The sequence below is a fragment of the Lithobates pipiens genome, unplaced genomic scaffold (genome assembly GCF_037356315.1).
Source record: "Lithobates pipiens isolate NorthernLeopardFrog02 unplaced genomic scaffold, aLitPip1_a1.2 Scaffold_23, whole genome shotgun sequence".
NCBI lineage: Eukaryota > Metazoa > Chordata > Amphibia > Anura > Ranidae > Lithobates > Lithobates pipiens.
Window position 1 is genome coordinate 33,166,686 of NW_027507785.1, and position 19,145 is coordinate 33,185,830.

Below are 19,145 nucleotides of genomic sequence, written 5' to 3' on the forward strand. Positions count from 1 at the left end.
TTTAAGATTGAAATTTTGTTAGGCAAAGGTAATGCACATTTTGCAAGTCTGGAGGTTGTTAATCAAACAATCCTGGTATATTGGTGTTCAGAAAAATACGGTATATACAAAGTTTTGATTGGTTGCAATTGCCAACCACGCTAATTTATAATTGAATAAGTCTCTTTATTTCTCTAAACTACATTTTGAAAGGCCCATGTGATTAGAGATTGTGAAGAAAATGGCTCCATTATCTTATGTAACCATGAAAAAAATCTGAAACATTTTTCATAGGATAGACCGAGAATATTGGGCAATTGTGAGGTCCTCTGTTACATCATTTAAATATTTGTTCCCCAAGCATCCTGCTGGTAGCAATATGTTCCGAAGACTTTTTTTTATACCTGGGTTTATCAGAGCTCATCAACTTTCTCTACTGTTTAAATCTCCAAAAAATAAATAAATAAAAGACCGTAGCCTTGGATACTAAATGACAGAATGTTCAATACATGCTATAGATTTTTGTTTAGCATAAGCCAGGGGTGGACAAATGAAAGCCAATCTCATAGGCAGACCAATCAAACCCACGAACCAGCAGATGCTTTAGAAACCAGGAAATAATCTTTAAATTGGCAAAACAAAAGGCTTAAAAAAACAAGCTGGTTCCCAGGTACAAGGTTAACTCCAGGTGAACAGCTAAAAACATATATGGGAGCTGTTTTATTTGCCAAAAAGTATATGTATTTCTCTCCATACAGTTCTTACACATGTGCCTTGAGTTCAACCAGGAGCCTTGGCTATCTAGCTTCTGTTTTTTGTCAAGCCCTGGTACAACTTATGCTAACATATTCCTTGGACCAGCCAAGACCTTGAAATGAATTGACCCATCGTTTCTTTGGAAGTAATGGAGAAAGCCAGAGTAATGTTCCTAAGTTTATTTAAGTAAGTTACAGTGCATCCCAAAAATATATAAAGCACACACAGTACTGTAAAGCTTGTAGGACATTCAGCAATTCCTCAAAGTCCACAGCAAAAAAACAAAACCAAAACATTACAATGTCAATGGCAGTCTAAGGAGGCGTCCTCCCCACACAGTGATACTGACGCTACAAGGCAGCTTGTGTTAAAAATAAAAGATATGTAAGACGTTTTCTGACCTGGTGTAGTCATCCTCCACAAGCATGTGCTTTGGGATAGGGGAATATCTTCCTGGAGAGATTGGCGTCAGAGGACTCTTGTATTCCAGTGTGCCATTGTTAGCGCTGCTGAGGATGTGACTTTCCAGAGGAGGAGAATATGCTGGTGATAAATGAAAACTGTGTTTTATCTCAGGGCTCATATTGAAAATGGATGTAGGAATAGATATTTATTTTTTAATGTTAAGTGCATGAATACTAAGTAGAATGCATTGTAGCACTTTTAGGCATTTATTACCTCTAATGTCACACGATCGGATTTTCCGATGGGAAATGTTTGATGTGAGCTTGTTGGCGGTAAGTCCGACCATGTGTATGCAAGACAAGTTGGAGCCAACACCATTCGAACAAAATCCCATGGTTTTGTTGTCAGAAAGTCTGATCGTGTGTATAGGGCTTTACAGAAATCACAGTGAGGATTTTTTTTAAAGTCATATTGTCACTGGTTATTGTGTCAGGAATTGATTCATGTTGACTGAGAGTTCCACATAAAGGCATTTACCCTACTTACCGGTAATGTCAAATTTCCAGGCCTTTCTCGGGTTGCAGGTTTACATAGGCCATTAGTGGCTATTAGTGGAAAATATGATGCAGCTTGGAAATAGACATGTACTATTTGTTTCATTCCGAATTCGTTCTTTTAACAAATTTCGTCAAATTAGTTAAATCGGAAATATCCGAATGAAGGAAAACCCGTTTAACAAATTTTTCAGAATATTCATAAATTCGATTATTCGAAAATTTGTAAATACGTGAATTCATAAATTTGTAAATTTCATTAATTTGAAAATCCAGAAACCCTAAAATTTGAAAATCTGAACTAATAATTAACTAATAATAACTTAACTATTACGTTTTTTTTTTTTTTTTTTTTTTTTTTTTGGGTCATTCATTATGATTGCAATTGCAAGAATTAGTAAATTCAAAAATCCAAAAATGAGAAAGAAAATCCATAAATTCAAAAGAACGAAAATCCGAAACTAATAATAACTAACTATTAAATTATAGGTATGGAATTTCCTTTCAAATTTGGCTGTTTGTGAACGTAATGAATACGAATTTAACTGAAGTTACAAATGATCTGAAATAAAGAATGCCGAATCTAAACGAATGGAACGTAAAGAATTAATAATAATAATAATAATAATAATACAAACTTTTTATTATTATTATTTACTAATAATTTGTTTTATTCCATTTGTTTAGATGCGGCATTTGTTATTTTGGATAATTTGTAACTTTGAATGAATTCATATTCGTTACGTTCCCTAATGCCGCGTACACACGACCGGACTTACAGTGCCTTGCGAAAGTATTCGGCCCCCTTGAACTTTTCAACCTTTTGCCACATTTCAGGTTTCAAACATAAAGATATACAATTAAAATTTTTTGTGAAGAATCACCAACAAGTGGGACACAATTGTGAAGTGGAATGAAATCTATTGGATAATTTAAACTTTTTTAGCAAATAAAAAACTGAAAAGTGGTGTGTGCAAAATTATTCGGCCCCTTTACTTTCAGTGCAGCAAACTCACTCCAGAAGTTCAGCGAGGATCTCTGAATGATCCAATGTTGTCCTAAATGACTGATGGTGATAAATAGAATCCACCTGTGTGTAATCAAGTCTCTGTATAAATGCACCTGCTCTGTGATAGTCTCAGGGTTCTGTTGAAAGCGCAGAGAGCATCATGAAGACCAAGGAACACACCAGGCAGGTCCGTAATACTGTTGTGGAGAAGTTTAAAGCCGGATTTGGATACAAAAAGATTTCCCAAGCTTTAAACATCCCAAGGAGCACTGTGCAAGCGATCATTTTGAAATGGAAGGAGTATCAGACCACTGCAAATCTACCAAGACCTGGCCGTCCCTCTAAACTTTCAGCTCAGACAAGGAGAAGACTGATCAGAGATTCAGCCAAGAGGCCCATGATTACTCTGGATGAACTGCAGAGAACTACAGCTGAGGTGGGAGAGTCTGTCCATAGGATAACAATCAGTCATACACTGCACAAATCTGGCCTTTATGGAAGAGTGTCAAGAAGAAAGCCATTTCTCAAAGATATCCATAAAAAGTCTTGTCTAAAGTCTGCCACAAGCCACCTGGGAGACACACCAAACATGTGGAAGAAGGTGCTCTGGTCAGATGAAACCAAAATCAAACTTTTTGCCCACAATGCAAATTGATATGTTTGGCGTAAAAGCAACACAGCTCACCACCCTCAACACACCATCCCCACTGTCAAACATGGTGATGGCAGCATCATGGTTTGGGCCTGCTTTTCTTCAGCAGGGACAGGGAAGATGGTTAAAATTGAGGGGAAGATGGATGCAGCCAAATACAGGACCATTCTGAATGAAAACCTGTTGGAGTCTGCAAAAGACCTGAAACTGGGACGGAGATTTATCTTCCAACAAGACAATGATCCCAAACATACAGCAAAATCTACAAAGGAATGGTTCACAAATAAACGTATCCAGGTGTTAGAATGGCCAAGTCAAAGTCCAGGCCTGAATCCAATCGAGAATCTGTGGAAAGAGCTGAAAACTGCTGTTCACAAACGCTATCCATCCAACCTCACTGAGCTCGAGCTGTTTTGCAAGGAAGAATGGGCAAGAATTTCAGTCTCTCGATGTGCAAAACTGATAGAGACATACCCCAAGCGACTTGCAGCTGTAATCACAGCAAAAGGTGGCTCTACATTTATTAACGCAAGGGGGGCGAATAATTTTGCACGCACCACTTTTCATTTTTTTATTAGTTAAAAAAGTTTCAAAAATCCAATAGATTTCGTTCCACTTCACAATTGTGTCCCACTTGTTGGTGATTCTTCACAAAAAATAAAAATGTTATATCTTTATGTTTGAAGCCTGAAATGTGGCAAAAGGTTGAAAAGTTCAAGGGGGCCGAATACTTTCGCAAGGCACTGTAGGTCTGACAGAGTTCTGACAGAGTCCTGACAGAATTCTGACGGAGTTCTGACAGAGTTCTGACGGACTTTCCGAATGAACGGACTTGGCCACACACAATCACACCAAAGTCTGACGGATTCGAACGTGATGATGTACGACTGGACTAGAATAAGGAAGTTCATAGCCAGTAGCCAATAGCTGCCCTAGCGTCGGTTTTAGTCCGTCAGACTAGCACACACACGAGCGGATTTCTCAGTAGAAGCTGGGTCCGGCAGAGTTCTGTCAGAAAAATTTGAAACATGTTCCATTTCTAAAGTCTGTCAGACTTTTGCAAATCAAAAGTCCGCTGCAGCCCACACACGTTCGAATAGTCTGCCGGAATCATTCCGTCAGACTTTTGATGTTGAAAAGTCTGGTCGTGTGTACAGGGCATTACAGTGATATTTTAAAGGAAATTCCAATACCTATAATTTAATAGTTAGTAATTATTAGTTAGTTATTATTTAGAATCTTCAGATTTTCGTTCTTTGGAATTTCCGGATTTTTTTTCTCATTTTTGGCTTTTGAATCTACAAATTTACGAATTTTAGAATTTACAAATTTTAGAATTTACGAATTGCGATCATAATGAATGACCCGAAAAAGCAAAAAAAATTGAATGAAACTAAAATGAATTGCGATCATAATGAATGATCCAAAAAGCGGAAAAAAAACAAAAACGAATGAAACTAAAACAAACACATTTTTCAGCAGTGCACGTCTACTTGGAAAGTTCATTAGTTAGTTATTATTTAGAATTTTGGGGTTTTTAGTTTGAATGTATGGATTTTCCTTGAGATTTTCCTTTTCAGATTTTCAAATTTACAAATTCAGGAATTTTCACAAATTTTCGAATTTACAAATTGACGAATTGCGATCATAACGAATGACCCAGAAAAACAAAAAAAACTAAACAAAAGGAATGAAACGAACAAACACATTTTTCTTCAGCAGTACACATGTCTACTTGGAAAGTTCATTTGGTTTAATTTTCAAATGTACATACAGTCAATTGTATTTGTCCAGCCCTTCCTGTTTTACCAATAGGTACTTACCTTTGTTTTCACTGCAGCAGAAAATACATTGATTGTGTGGATTTGACATTTAATTGTGCAGCATCCTTTCCTTGGATACTAAATCTTCAGAATGGCAGTTGAAAGACATATATTACTTTGTTTTCACAGCTCACTCCTATTTTGAACATATATATTCATATAGGTTCATAAACCTCTTACAAGCTTGCTTAGATTGGACAGACTAGAAACCTTCAGTTGCCACTGTGCTCTGCTGTGCACCTTTAAATACTTGAGCTCCAGAATGTTTTACCCCCTTCCTGACCAGAGCATATTTTGCTATTCAGCACTGTGCTATTTTACCTGTAAATTGTGCAATCATGCAACACTGTGTGCAAATTAAATTGATATAATTTTTTTTCACACAAATAGAGCTTTCTTTTGGTGGTATTTGATCACCACTGTTTTATTTTATTTTTTATTATATAAACGAAAACAAACCTAATTTTTTATTTTTTTTTAAAACATACGGTATTGTCTATTTTATGTTATAAAACATATTCAATAAAAAAAAAGTCTTCATAAATTCTTCAAAAATGTATGTCAAAATGTGTTCTGCTACGTCTACGTGTATATTAATTGGTTGGAATTGATTGGAAAGTTATATAACCCCGTACACATGGTCGGACAGTCCGACCACAAAATCCGTCTGATTTTTTTCGACGGATTGTGTCCAAAACTTGTGTTGCATACACACGGTCACACAAAGATGTTGGAAAATCCGATCATTCTGAACGAGGTGACGTACAACATGTACGTCGGGACTATAAACGGGCCAGTAGTCAATAGCTTCCATCTCTTAATTTATTCTGAGCATGCATGGCACTTTGTCCGTCGGAATTGTCTACACACAATCGCAATTTATGCGATCGGATTTTGTTGTCGGAAAATTTTAGATTCTGCTCTCAAACTTTGTGCGTCGGAAAATCCGACAGAAAAAGTCTGATAGAGCTCACACACAATCGGATTTTCCAACAAAATAATCCGATCTGACTTTTTCCAATCGGAATTTCCAACCGTGTGTACAGGGCATTAGTGTCTACATTCTATGGTAATGGCAGTGATCAGCGACTTATAATGAGACTGTCATGGGGTTGGGGATGATCTGGAACTAATGCCACGTACACGCGATCGGACTATCCGGCGGACAAACCGCCGGACTTTGCAGCGGAGGTCCGCCGGACTTTCCGAATGAGCGTGCCCACACACGACCGAACTTCGCCAGACTATGGCGGGAGTCCGCCGGACTCTTGAATTTAACGGACTTGCCCACACACGGAGAAAAGTCAGTTTATTTTGAATGCGGCTCCAGGTAGACGGAACTAGCGAAAGAGGTCAATGTCACCGCCTCCATCGGCGAGATTGACACCTCGTGAGCCCCGTCACCTGGTATGGACTTAAAGGGGAAGCCCTATGCTGAAAAAACAGTGTGGGGGTCCCCCCAAAGTCTATTAGAGACCCTTATCTGAGCATGCAGCTCGGCCGGTCAGGAAAGGGGGTGGGGTGGGGGCGAGCGAGTGCCCCCCCCTCGTGAGCCATACCAGGCCGCGTGCCCTCAACATGGGCACCTTGTCCCCATGTTGATGAGGACAAGGGCCTCTTCCCAACAACCCTGGCTGTTGGTTGTCGGGGTCTGCGGGCGGGGGGCTTATCGGAATCCGGAAGCCCCCTTTAATAAGGGGACCCCCAGATACCGGCCCCCCACCCTATGTGAATGTGTATGGGGTACATTGTACCCCTACCCATTCACCTGGTGAAAATAGTGTAAATAAAAAAACACAACACAAGTTTTTAAAATAATTTATTAGACAGCTCCGGTGGTCTTCCGCCTTGGGGGGTCTTCTCGCTGGACTCCTCTGCTATCTTCTGCTTTTTTGCTAGCTCTTTTACTAGTGGAGGAACCTGGCTTTCTTCTTCGCCGTCGCCGTCCGGGGGTCTTGTCCCACTCTTCGGGGGTCTTGTCCCCCTCTTCGGTTCTTCTGCCGGGCCTCCGCTTTCTTCTTCCAGCTCTTTTACTAGCGTTGGCCCAGTCTTCTGTCGCCTTCTTCTCTTCTCTTCTTCCTTGTGATGTTGACACGATGCTCTCTCTGGCCGCAATGGCAGGGACGCCTTGTGTGGCGACTTATATAGGGATAAGGGGCGGGGTCACTGGGTGATGCCACATGGTGACCCTGCCCCCTTATGATGTCACAGTCCCAGCATCCCCAGTCACCACAAAACGCGTCCCTGCCATTGCGGCCAGAGTGAGCGTTGTGTCAACATCACAAGGAAGAAGAGAAGAAGATGACAGTGACAGAAGACCGGGCCAATGCTAGTAAAATAGCTGGAAGAAGAAAGCGGAGGCCCAGCAGAAGAACCTAAGAGGGGGACAAGACCTCCGAAGAGCGGGACAAGACCCCCGTACGGCGGCGGCGACGACGAAGAAGAAAGCCAGGCTCCTCCGCTAGTATTTACACTTTTTTCACCAGGTGAATGGATAGGGGTACAATGTACCCCATACTCATTCACATAGGGTAGGGGGCCGGTATCTGGGGGCCCCCTTATTAAAGGGGGCTCCCGGATTCCAATAAGCCCCCTGCCCGCAGACCCCGACAACCCTGGCCGTTGGTCCTTGTCCTCATCAACATGGGAACAAGGTGCTTTGGGGTGGGGGGGCTGCAGGGCACCCCCATGTCGAGAGCACGCGGCCTGGTACCACTCAGGAGGGGAGGGCGCTTGCTCGTCCCCACCCCCTTTCCTGACTGGCCGGGCTGCATGCTCAGATAAGGGTCTGTAATGGACCTTGGGGGGACCCCAATGCCGTTTTTTCGGCGTAGGGCTTCCCCTTTAAGTCCATACCAGGTGACGGGGCTAGCGAGGTGTCAATCTCGCTGATGGAGGCGATGACATTGACCTCCTTCGCAGGTCCTGTCTACCTGGAGCCACATTCAAAATAAACAGACTTTTCTCCGTGTGTGGGCAAGTCCGTTCATTTCAAAAGTCCTAGCACACAGACGGGCGGATTGAGTCAAAACTTCTTTCTAAGCCAGAGCCCCCACACGGGCGGATTGTCCGGCAGACTCTGGCGGTATACTGACTGAAGCACTCAAGCAGAGTGCGGGACGGTCCGTCACAACTAATACAGTGACCAGTGAAAATTACTGGACACTGACATTGACTAATAACACTGGCTGGGAAAGGGGTTAACATCTAGGGGCAATCCAGGGTTTAATTGTGTGGCTAAGAAATGTGTAATGTGTGCTGCTTTTACTTTACTATCTGGATTTTTCTCCCTGCTTTTCAGGAAGAAGATAATGCTATTATGTCACTATGGACCAAAATCTCTGAGGAATGTTTCCAACACCATGTTGAATCTATGCCACTAAGAATGAAGTCAAAAGGGGGTCCAACTCGGTACTAGCAAGGTGTACCTAATAAAGTGGCTGGTGAATGTATATGTAGGAGCTGTTTTACCTGCCAAAGGATTTCTATTGCTTTCAACCCAGTCCTGATATTTACACAGCTGTTTGTTTTTTTCTGCTGCAGGTAAAGCGGAGTTCCACCCAAAAGTGGACTTCACGTTAAGGACTTCTAACCCCCTGACATGCCACATTTGGCATGTCATTCTTTTTTTGGGGGGGGGGGAGTGGGTACGCAGCTACCACTTCCACTTGGGCCGCCTAGGTGACTCCTCTTCTCCCTCTCCTTCCCTGCAATCTTTTGGAACATGTCACAGGTCCCAGAAGATTGCCCGGCCATTCAGGACAAGCAGCGCGACTCGCGCATGCACAGTGTGCACCCGCCTGTGAAGCCACAAGCTGTCACAGGCGGTTGCCCACACTTGCAATGCTGGCGCAACAGAGAGGCGAGGGAGAAAAGCCGGGCTTCGTGTGGCCGCATCGCTGGACCATGGGACAGGTGAGTGGCTGTTTATTAAAAGTCAGCAGCAACTACACTTTTTGTAGCTGCTGACATTTAATAAGCAGAAAAGCGAGTGAAAGTCCACTTTAACACTTAGCCCCTGTACACACGGTCGGAGATTTCGACAACCAAATCCGTCGGATTTTGTCCGTCGGATCTTGTCCGAAACTGTTGCATACACACGGTCGGACTAAGTTGTCGAAAAATCCGATCATTCAGAACGTGATGACGTAATTTAGTTACGATGGGACTACGTTCAGGCTAGTAGCCAATAGCTTTGATGTAGGAATTTGATCTGAGCATGCGTGGCACTTGGTCCGATCAAAATTCTCTACACATGATCGGAGTATGTCCGATCGAACCAGTTGGTCGGGAAATATTTCCAACATGTTGGAAAATTGGGTCCGACGGATATTCCGACGGAATCAGTCCGATGCATACCACACACAGTCGGATTATCCGACGACACGGTCCGATAGGACACATTCCGACGGATTCTACGACCGTGTGTACAAGGGCTAAAAGGTAAAAGTAAAGGAAAAGCAGAAGACCGATGAGCTCAATTTTCTCCTGTTCTGCTCTGTCCTCCCATCAGCCTGTTCCCTGTTTGCTCCTTGTGCTGCTTCTCCCTCACCCCATCTAAGCTCTGCTGCACAGGGGTTGGTCCCAGATCTTATTCAGGTACTTATACAGCTTGGATTTGACAAAATACATTTAGCCCCAGTTCACACTAACAGCGGGAATGAAATTGTGCGTGTTCAGCTGAATGCCCACGATTTCATTCCTGCATGTCAATCCCGACCTCGGGTGAGGGGGGGCGATTACAGAGACATCAATGCGGGTTTCTGCACAAATGTCTATTGAAATCGGACCCCGAAGTCGCCAAAAATAGTATAGAAACTACTTTTGGGAATCGGTGCGGCTCCTCAAAAATGCGGCGTCGCACCGATTCGGACAATGCCCTTGCCAGCAATAGCCGCCGATTTGGTATGCAATTTGGCATGTCAACTCGCATGCTAAATCGCTGCAATGTGAATCTTGGCTTAATGATGGATTAATGAATACATAGTGGCATGACTTTGCGTCTTAAAGCCTAAGCCCTTGTACACACGGTCGGAGAGTCCGACTACCAAATCCGTCGGGGTAATTCCGACGGATTAATTCCGGAAGAGGTCCGGAAGTGATGTTGCATACACACGGTCGGACTAAGTTGTCGGAAAATCCGATTGTACATAACGTGATGACGTTATTTCGTTAGACGGGACTACGTTCAGGCTAGTAGCCAATAGCTTTGGTCTAGGAATTTGATCTGAGCATGCGTGGCACTTTGTCCGTCGGAGTAGGCTACACATGATCGGAGTATGTCCGATAGGAGCATTTTGTCGGAAAATTTTACCGGCAAGTTGGAAAACTTGGTCCGTCGGATATTGCGACGGAAACAGTCCGATGCAGACCACACACAGTCGGAATATCCGACAAAATGGTCCGATAGGACACATTCCGTCGAAATCTCCGACCGTGTGTACAAGGGCTAACTAACAGATTTGTCTAAATATAACTTATATTATATTAATCACATTCCACAAAGTACTTACAATGAGTGATATCCGGAGGTCCATAAGGATCCGTCATATATATTGTTGTAGGTTTCCCTACTTTTATGTAAACTACGTCTGACGTGTTCTTCAGAATGGCTACAGCTTCTTCATGTGTCACTTCTTCTAAACTGTAATTATTAACCTAAAGGAAAAAAAGAGAAATACATTTGTTGGATGATTATGTCTCTGCATGTTTCTACAACAAGTTGCATCCAGCAAATTTGCATCTTGAACTGGTGCAAGACATAATTTTTAAACTCTTATGGACATTAGATGGTTTATAATGATCTTGCACTTGAAAACCATCATTTGATACAACAACGAAAAAATAACTTGAGATTGGTTGAATTTACTTTGACTTTTTTGATAGTAACAATACAGTTTTGACAACCTGTCCATTTTGTGCAATCACATTCTGAAGGAATTCTTTTATTGCACTGATTATGAAGATATTCCTTAGCTCTGTGAAAGCTTTACAGAAGGAGGAAGGTGAGTATGAATATCTGGGGATGGGGGCACTTAAGTTGGACATGAATTTAAAAATAAAATGTTGCTGTTTTACTATACGTACTATACGTGGAATATTTTTTTTTTTTAAAGTTATTTTTATTTACATTTTCAAAATGTAGGTTTCGAGCATACCCAGGCTTAGAAGTATGAAAGTACAACAGAAAAACAAAAACCATAAAGAACCTATGGTTAACTAAAACCTTACAACAGTCAAACTTGTAAGCTCAACACATCAAATACAGGAGTTTTGCCAGTTACCTGTCACTTACAGACACAATAGTAGAATGTCCTCTCTCCCAAGATCCAGGAAACTAGGGGTCACCAACCTGGTGCACTAGAGATGGTGATCCCAGCTGCATGAAAAAGAACAACACTCCCAGATTTCCCTACCTCATTCATCCTGATAGTCTGGATTGGTAGCTGGAGCTTCCACCCATATATTCCACATCTTGTGAAACTTTTTGGCACACCCTTTGGACAAGTAGGTGGCCTTATATTGCGGTAGGGCTGTATTAAACATTTCCAGAAATTATTAGATGGTACAACCAGTGATTTCCATTTCAGCACAATGGCTTTCTGTGCATAAAAGAGTAGAAGAGGGTTCTGACTACCCGGCGGTGGGCAAAGGGGTCCACCAGAACCGGAATAGTGGTGATAATTAGGATGAAGGCAATCACCTCTTTCCAGAAAGAGATTATGCATGGGCTGGAACAAAAAATATGAATAAAGTCTGCACAGGGCACAGCGCATCTCCAACAGGAAGCAGGAGTATCTGGATATATTTTATGTAGTCGTGCGGGCATAAAGTATACCCTGTGTAAAATTTTGAATTGAATTAGCCTATCTCTCGTGGAGACTAGGTGTGAGAAGGAGCACGTCCACGCTTCCTCCTAATCCATAGTCCATAGTGGGAAAATCCTTAACCCATTTGGCCCTGAGTGTTTCAAGTCCCCTATGCACGTCACCTAAACAATTTTTGTATATGGCGGACAATGGCCTACTCATAGAGTCGTCCCTAAGTAAATCTTCCAGGGACGAAGTATAGAAAGCCAGCGTTGAATTCTCAAATTGGGAGTCAAAACATGTCTAAGTTGCAGAAATCTAAACAGAAATGAATTTGGCAACTCATACAATAGTTTTAACTTGTCAAAGGTTCAGTGTTTACCTCCCGTGCATAGCTGGTCATAGCTGGTCTACATACTTAACACCCCAAGTTCGGATTAAGCCAAAGGGGGGAAGGACTTATCCCCAGATACTCTGAGGAGAAGAAGAGAACTAGGGGTGTTAATGGAGAACGGGGTGCAATATAACTGGGGTTTCCCAACGGGCTTGATAGGCAGAAAAAACGGTCGGATAGCAAGATTGAGACAGCTCGAAGACATAACAGAATTCTGTAAAAAAATTGATATTTCGACACCAAGGATGTAGACAGATGGGGGGGGGAGCGGGTGGGGGGATGTGACCCCCTCCGCTCTCCTGTCAGAGGGGAGGGGACGGGGATAGAGGGAGATTGTTGAGGGGGAGGAAGGGACGCCGGGTCAGGCCCCTCGGGGCTATTTCCCCTTCTCCCTGCCCTTCCGCCCCCCGGGTGGAGGGGCGGGTGTAGAGGGGGGGGAGGGGGAGATCCCATTTGCAGGTCGGGTAAACGTCTCGCAAGGATAAAGCGAGATGGATGGCGACGCTGTCGAACAGAATTCCACCCTAGGACCTAGGGGAAAATGGAACAAGGAGGTTCCTATTAAAGAAACTCCAGACCATGGAGGCAAAAATACATCAAGGGGGGGGAGGGGGGAGGGGAGGGAATTAAGGGAGGGAAATGCTGTTGGCCTGAACCCACTATACAAAAAGAAAGAGTATATAGGTTGGAAGAATGGTAGAGCTTAAGATAGCCACTTATAATGTGAGAGGAATGATTTCTCCCAAAAGAAGGTATAACATTTTGAAGGAGTTGGAGGAATATGCTGTGGATATTGTTTTTTTACAGGAGACCCATTCACCCCTGGATACTAATATTTGTTTAAACACAAGAAGGTTCCCAACCTGGTACTATGCTGATTCCCCGTTAAGGGGATCTAAAGGAGTAGCCATTGGAATTGCAAACAATGTTAGATGGTCCTTGGATGGCATGAAAGTAGACCCAGAGGGGAGGTTTCTGCTAATAAAAGGGAATATATTAAAAAAGAAATATACATTAGTTAACATTTTTTCCAAATAAGGCCCCAAAAAAATATTTAAATGGGATCCTGAACCTCATAGAGAGCAACAAAGAAGGGCAGGTAATAATAGCAGGTGACCTAAATTTTACAATGAACTCCGAATTAGACAGTACGTCAAATGTCCTTCCCCAAGAAATTAAACAACACAAAATATTGAAAAGAAAATTGCACACACAACAGCTGGTAGATGTCTGGAGAGTAGGTAATATGGGAGTAAAATATACGTACTACTCGACGGTACATGACATGTACGCTAGATTGGACCATATACTAGTAGACCACGAAATATTGGAAAATGTAACTAAGGCACAGATCGGAAACATCACCCTATCGGATCATGCCCCGTTGATGGTCAAAATCAGACAGAGCGAAATGGAGTATAGAAAAGGATCGTGGAGACTCAACGAGGCCCTGATTGAGGATGAGGAAATTGAGAACAGCATAAAAATAGAGATAGAACAATATTGTAAAACTAATGATACAATAGAAGTCTCTAAAGCAACCTTATGGGAAGCTCACAAAGCTTTAAATCGAGGTAAATTAATAGCTATAGGGGCCGGGGAAAAAAAAGAAAGTGAATTGAGATTTAATAACTTAAAAAAAGAACTACAGGAGCTAGAACAAAAACATAAGAGTCATCTAGATAAAAATATACATAAGGAAATTATCCATAAGCATAACCAATTAAACGAGATGATAGAACAGGAGAGAAGGAAAGTATATAAAAACATGGCGAAAGATAGATATCTATGGGGGAACAAGACTGGGAAACATCTAGCCAGGGTAGCAAGGGAAAAAAAAGCCTTAAATTATATAGAAAAGATTAAAGACGAAAATGGGGAATTGAAATTTAAAACATCAGAAATAGCTCAGGCTTTTAAAACATACTATAGTGCCCTATATGCAATCAGGTGCAGGGAAACAGTAGAACAGAAGGAAAACAGGAGAGTTAAAATACTAGACTTCCTCAGGGGAACAGACCTACCTAGAATAACGGAGGAAATGGCCAAAAACCTAGATGAGCCTATCAGCCTAGAAGAAATATATAAAGCTATAAAGGATACACCAAATGGGAAAAGTCCAGGCCCAGATGGCTTTACAATCAGATATTATAAGAAATTCCGGCACCAATTGACACCAGAGTTATGTAAATATTGGAATAACCTGGGAGAGGAAGAGAGTATGAGAAAAGAATCGCTATTGGCGAATATAACTCTCTTACCGAAACCTGGCAAAGATGGATCAAATTGTTCTAACTACCGGCCTATAGCATTGTTAAACGTGGATACAAAGCTGTATGCGAAGGTACTAGCAACAAGATTAAAAAAATTGATGCCGGAATTAATTAACGGGGATCAGGTAGGATTTGTCCCTGGGAGGGAGGGTCGAGACAATAGCCTGAGAACTGTGCTACTTATAGGAAGAGATAAGGAAAATAAGCCCCCAATGGTACTAGTATCTATCGATGCCGAGAAGGCATTCGATAGAGTAGACTGGTGCTTTATGACTGAAACTCTTCGGAAAATAGGTTTGGGTCCAAAGATGCTAAAATGGATAAATAATTTATATACATATCCATCAGCTAAAATAGGAGTAAATGGGAGCATGTCGCCCGCATTTGATATGCTAAATGGGACAAGACAGGGATGCCCGCTCTCACCCCTTTTGTATGTAATAGCTCTGGAGCCATTATTGGCAAAAATCCAAGCCAACTAAAATATAGGGGGGGTTAAGATGGGAGGAGAAAATCATAAAGTGGCGGCATATGCGGACGACATACTCCTATATATAACAAACCCACGTCTGTCTTTGCCCAGTTTGATAAAAGAAATAAAGGAATATGGTACTCTTTCAAATTTCAAAATAAATCCCATAAAAACAGTTATACTCAATATAGGTCTAGATAGTAAGGAAGAAAAGAGTCTACAGCAGGAATTTCCCTTTACATGGGAAAAAAAAGAAATAACTTACTTAGGGGTAAAAATAACGAAAACGGTCCAGGAATTATATCAGGCTAATTATATCCCATTAATTAATGAAATAAAAACAGTATTAAAAAATAAATAAAAAAGGGATCAATCTCATGGACGGGTAGAATTAATATGCTGAAAATGGTGGTTTTACCAAAAATCACCTACAAATTGCAAATGCTTCCGATTAAAGTCCCAAAGAATTTTTTTAAAATAATAAAAACACTTTTTTTAAGTTATATATGGCAAAATATGAAAGCTAGGATAAGTTATAATACATTAACTAGAAAAAAAAATGGAGGGATGGCACTTCCAGATACATATAGATATTATGAAGCAATTCGTTTGGCGAGATTGGTGGAGTGGGTAAATATTGGCACAATGAAGAAATGGGTAAAAATAGAAGAATCACTTATAGGCACACAGTTACACAAAAATATTTGGATCCCGCCAAAATTTAGAATAGGTAGTAGTAAGGCACACGAAATCACTTTAACGACACTTAAATTATGGGATGCACTTTATCGTAGAAACAAATGGGTATATAATTCCCCCTTAATTCCACTAGAGGGCACAGCTTTTTTTCTCCCAGGAAAGGACTCACAATTAGGCAAACAAATGAAAAATGCACAATTAAAAGATATTGTACGGGGAGGGACGCTATTGTCAAAACAATAAATAATAGAGAAGCAGGGCTGGCAAAATCTAAAACAATGGGAATATTTACAGATTCAGCATTTTGTTAACTCAATACCAAAACCCATAAGAGATGATAACACCCTAACACCAATGGAAAAACGATGTAACTCCAAGATAAGAGTAAAACACGGAATGTCAAGAGTATATGAAATTCTTTCGGAAATTGAAATAAAAGAAACTATTCCAGCTATAGTAAAATGGGAACACGACATGGGGATAAAAGTAGACGAGGTACAAATGATGGAGACAGTGTATAGACATATAACAGACATAACGTCAGTTGAAGTAAATTATAAATGCATGATGAGATGGCATATGACACCAAATAGAATACATAAAATAGACCCCTATAGATCCCCACAATGTTGGAGAGACTGCAAATTACTAGGAACAACTTTCCATGTATGGTGGAAATGTCCAGTTATAAAAAGTTATTGGTATAAAATATTAGAATATATAGAAAAAATAACAGGGGAAAAAATACCATACTGTCCCAGGGAATGTTTGTTTTATGGGGAAGAGGAAGAAAGTGGTAATCAAAACAGAAAACAAAAAACGGCCCAGATACGGAAAAAAAATATAAAACTGATTCCCTTTTTACTTAACGCAGCGAAAGCTATGATACCTAAAAACTGGCTATCAGCCAAAAAACCCCTAATTAGAGAGTGGATACAAAGAATAGAATTTATTAATAATATGGAATATTTAATAAAAATGGATAACAATCAAATGAATAGATACTGGGCAACATGGGAAAAGTGGAGATCATTTAAAAAGACAGAAAACTATACCCAAGCATTGGCAGAATAAGTAAAGGTGGGCGGGCCAACAGAAGGGGGGGATGGAAGGGTGGGAAGGGGATGGGGGATAAATATGTGGTAGTGGGAGGGAGATAAAAGGAAAATGGAATGTACGTGTGTAGTTAATTTGAAAACATATGTATTTTAAATGTCAGACTATTTTTTTTTATATTTATATGCCTGTACATTATAATACTTTTGTCTATTTTCCTTATGAGAAAAATTCAATAAAATTTAAATAAAAAAAAATAAAAAAAAAGCCAAAGGGGGGTATGTGGAGAGATATGTCCGGAGGGCACAGGGGGCAAGGATAAAGCCTCAGACCATGCCCTCAGGACAGATCTCTCAGCTAAAGTCAGATGAAAGGGCGCCCGAGATACACAATAAAGCAGATTCTGCAGGGCCTTATAGGAACCCAGACAAGCTGCTTCCAGCACCACTGTCGCATTCGACTCATACGTGCACTATAGGCAACATAGGCACTTTAAAAATACAAATTGTGCCTATGTTGGCCTTATGAGATTTGGAGTGAGATTGGGTGATGTCACAGCTGTGAAGCTCACAGTTCTGCTGTAGAGAAAGCTGTGCCTGAGGACCTGCAGTGAAAGCTTCTCTCTGTTTATAAGGATAGATAAATGTAGGTTAGATGACATACTTAAAGATAACTCCATTTTGATGGAAAACAATACGGCGTATACAATTGCTACACACACCATGTTGAAATTTATTGTTAAAATTTCCTTTTCCTTTTCAATTTGCAGCTGCTGTCATTTTCTATAAAGTTCAAAGCAACATGGCAACCCCGAGGTGTTCTGTACACAGTTGGTGTACGGAACGCCCACCCAGAAATGTAATTTCCTGCTTGTGTGATGTAGCTCTCTGATTTTTCCAGAAGTCTGCACTTCCCAGAAGATACAAGTCAAGTTTTAGTAAGTAAAAAGTAAAAACAAACCAGCACATAACAATGGTAGATTTTCGGTGGGTAAAAATGGTAGTTCTTTTTATAGGGTATGTGTTGTGCATGACCACTAAGGATCAATAGGTAATAGTTCAGGTAGCAGTCATCCCCAGAGTGTATCCTGAAACACTGTGTAAACAAATGAGAAGAAGGGGGAGGCGCATCTAAGTGTGGTATTAAAGACATGTTTATTGCACAAAGGTATTGCACTTACAAGAATGAAGATAGTTTGAGCATGTCTGTTGTCATTAAGATAGTCCTCGAGGGGTGCATGCTATCCGATTTTCACTCCTGGAGTCCAGATGTCTGTAGGATGTATGGCTGGGATGCTGGAGATGCTGGAGGCATCCAGGAAGTCCAGGGATACCAAGCTGTCTGGTGTGGCTATCACAGAACCACCACCCCCCCAAAAAAAGGTTGGAACTTACTATGTCCAGAGTATGTGTGGCCATAAGGGTCCGCTGGCTGATGATGTCCTGGTCTGGAGGTTGATGAGGAGCTCCTCTAGAGAGTCTTTTATGGTCAGTGACTTCTGACTCTTCCCAGCGCCGGTGACTGGACAATTTATTGGGGAAATCTCTCTCAACTCTCGGCTTCTCTTCCTCATCAGAGGAGCTCCTCATCAACCTTCAGACCAGGACACCATCAGCCAGTGGACCCTTATGGTCACACATACCCTGGACATTGCAAGGCCTACCTTTTTTCTTGGGGGTGGTGGTTCTGTGATATCCACACCAGACAGCTTGAAATCCCTGGACTTCCTGGATGCTTCCAGCATCTTCAGCGTCTACAGCACCCCAGCCTTACATCCTACAGAAATCTGGATGCTAGGAGTGAAAATCGGGCAGCAGACCCCCCTCGAGGACTACCTTAATGACAACAGACATGCTCAAACTATCTTCATTCCTGTAAGTGTAATACCTTTGTGCAATAAACGTGTCTTTAATACTACACTTAGGTGCTCCTCCCCCTTCTTCTGATTTGTCAAATTTTAAGCATGGAACATATCAGGAATATGAAGTGTTTGGGTAACAAACGCTTTAACTATACTGTTTAAAAAAATTGCTTTTAAGCCAAATTCTAGTAGTCATTGGTTCAAATTAATTCTTCATATATCCTTGTGGAGAATTTATTTGACTACTCAGAACACAAAAATACTACTTCCTATTACCTAAAAATGTGCCCCATACTTTTAATCAAAAATAACTCACTCTCTATGCTGGGATCCCTGACAGCAGTGACCGCACAGGGAGGAATTCAATTTCAAACCCTGCCCATGCCTGGTAAAAATGAAGGCA

General features: G+C 41.3%; 1 protein-coding gene across 1 annotated transcript in view; it reads right to left on the bottom strand.

Moving 5' to 3' along the window:
• LOC143927370 (disks large homolog 2) overlaps positions 1-19,145 on the bottom strand; it is a 1,494,912-nt gene that overhangs the window by 763,108 nt on the left and 712,659 nt on the right. The window contains exons 8-9 of the mRNA XM_077451406.1: positions 10,692-10,836; positions 1,137-1,278 (exon numbers count right to left, since the gene is read on the bottom strand). Of these exons, the coding sequence (XP_077307532.1) occupies positions 1,137-1,278; positions 10,692-10,836 (287 nt within the window). The remainder of the gene's footprint in view (positions 1-1,136; positions 1,279-10,691; positions 10,837-19,145) is intronic.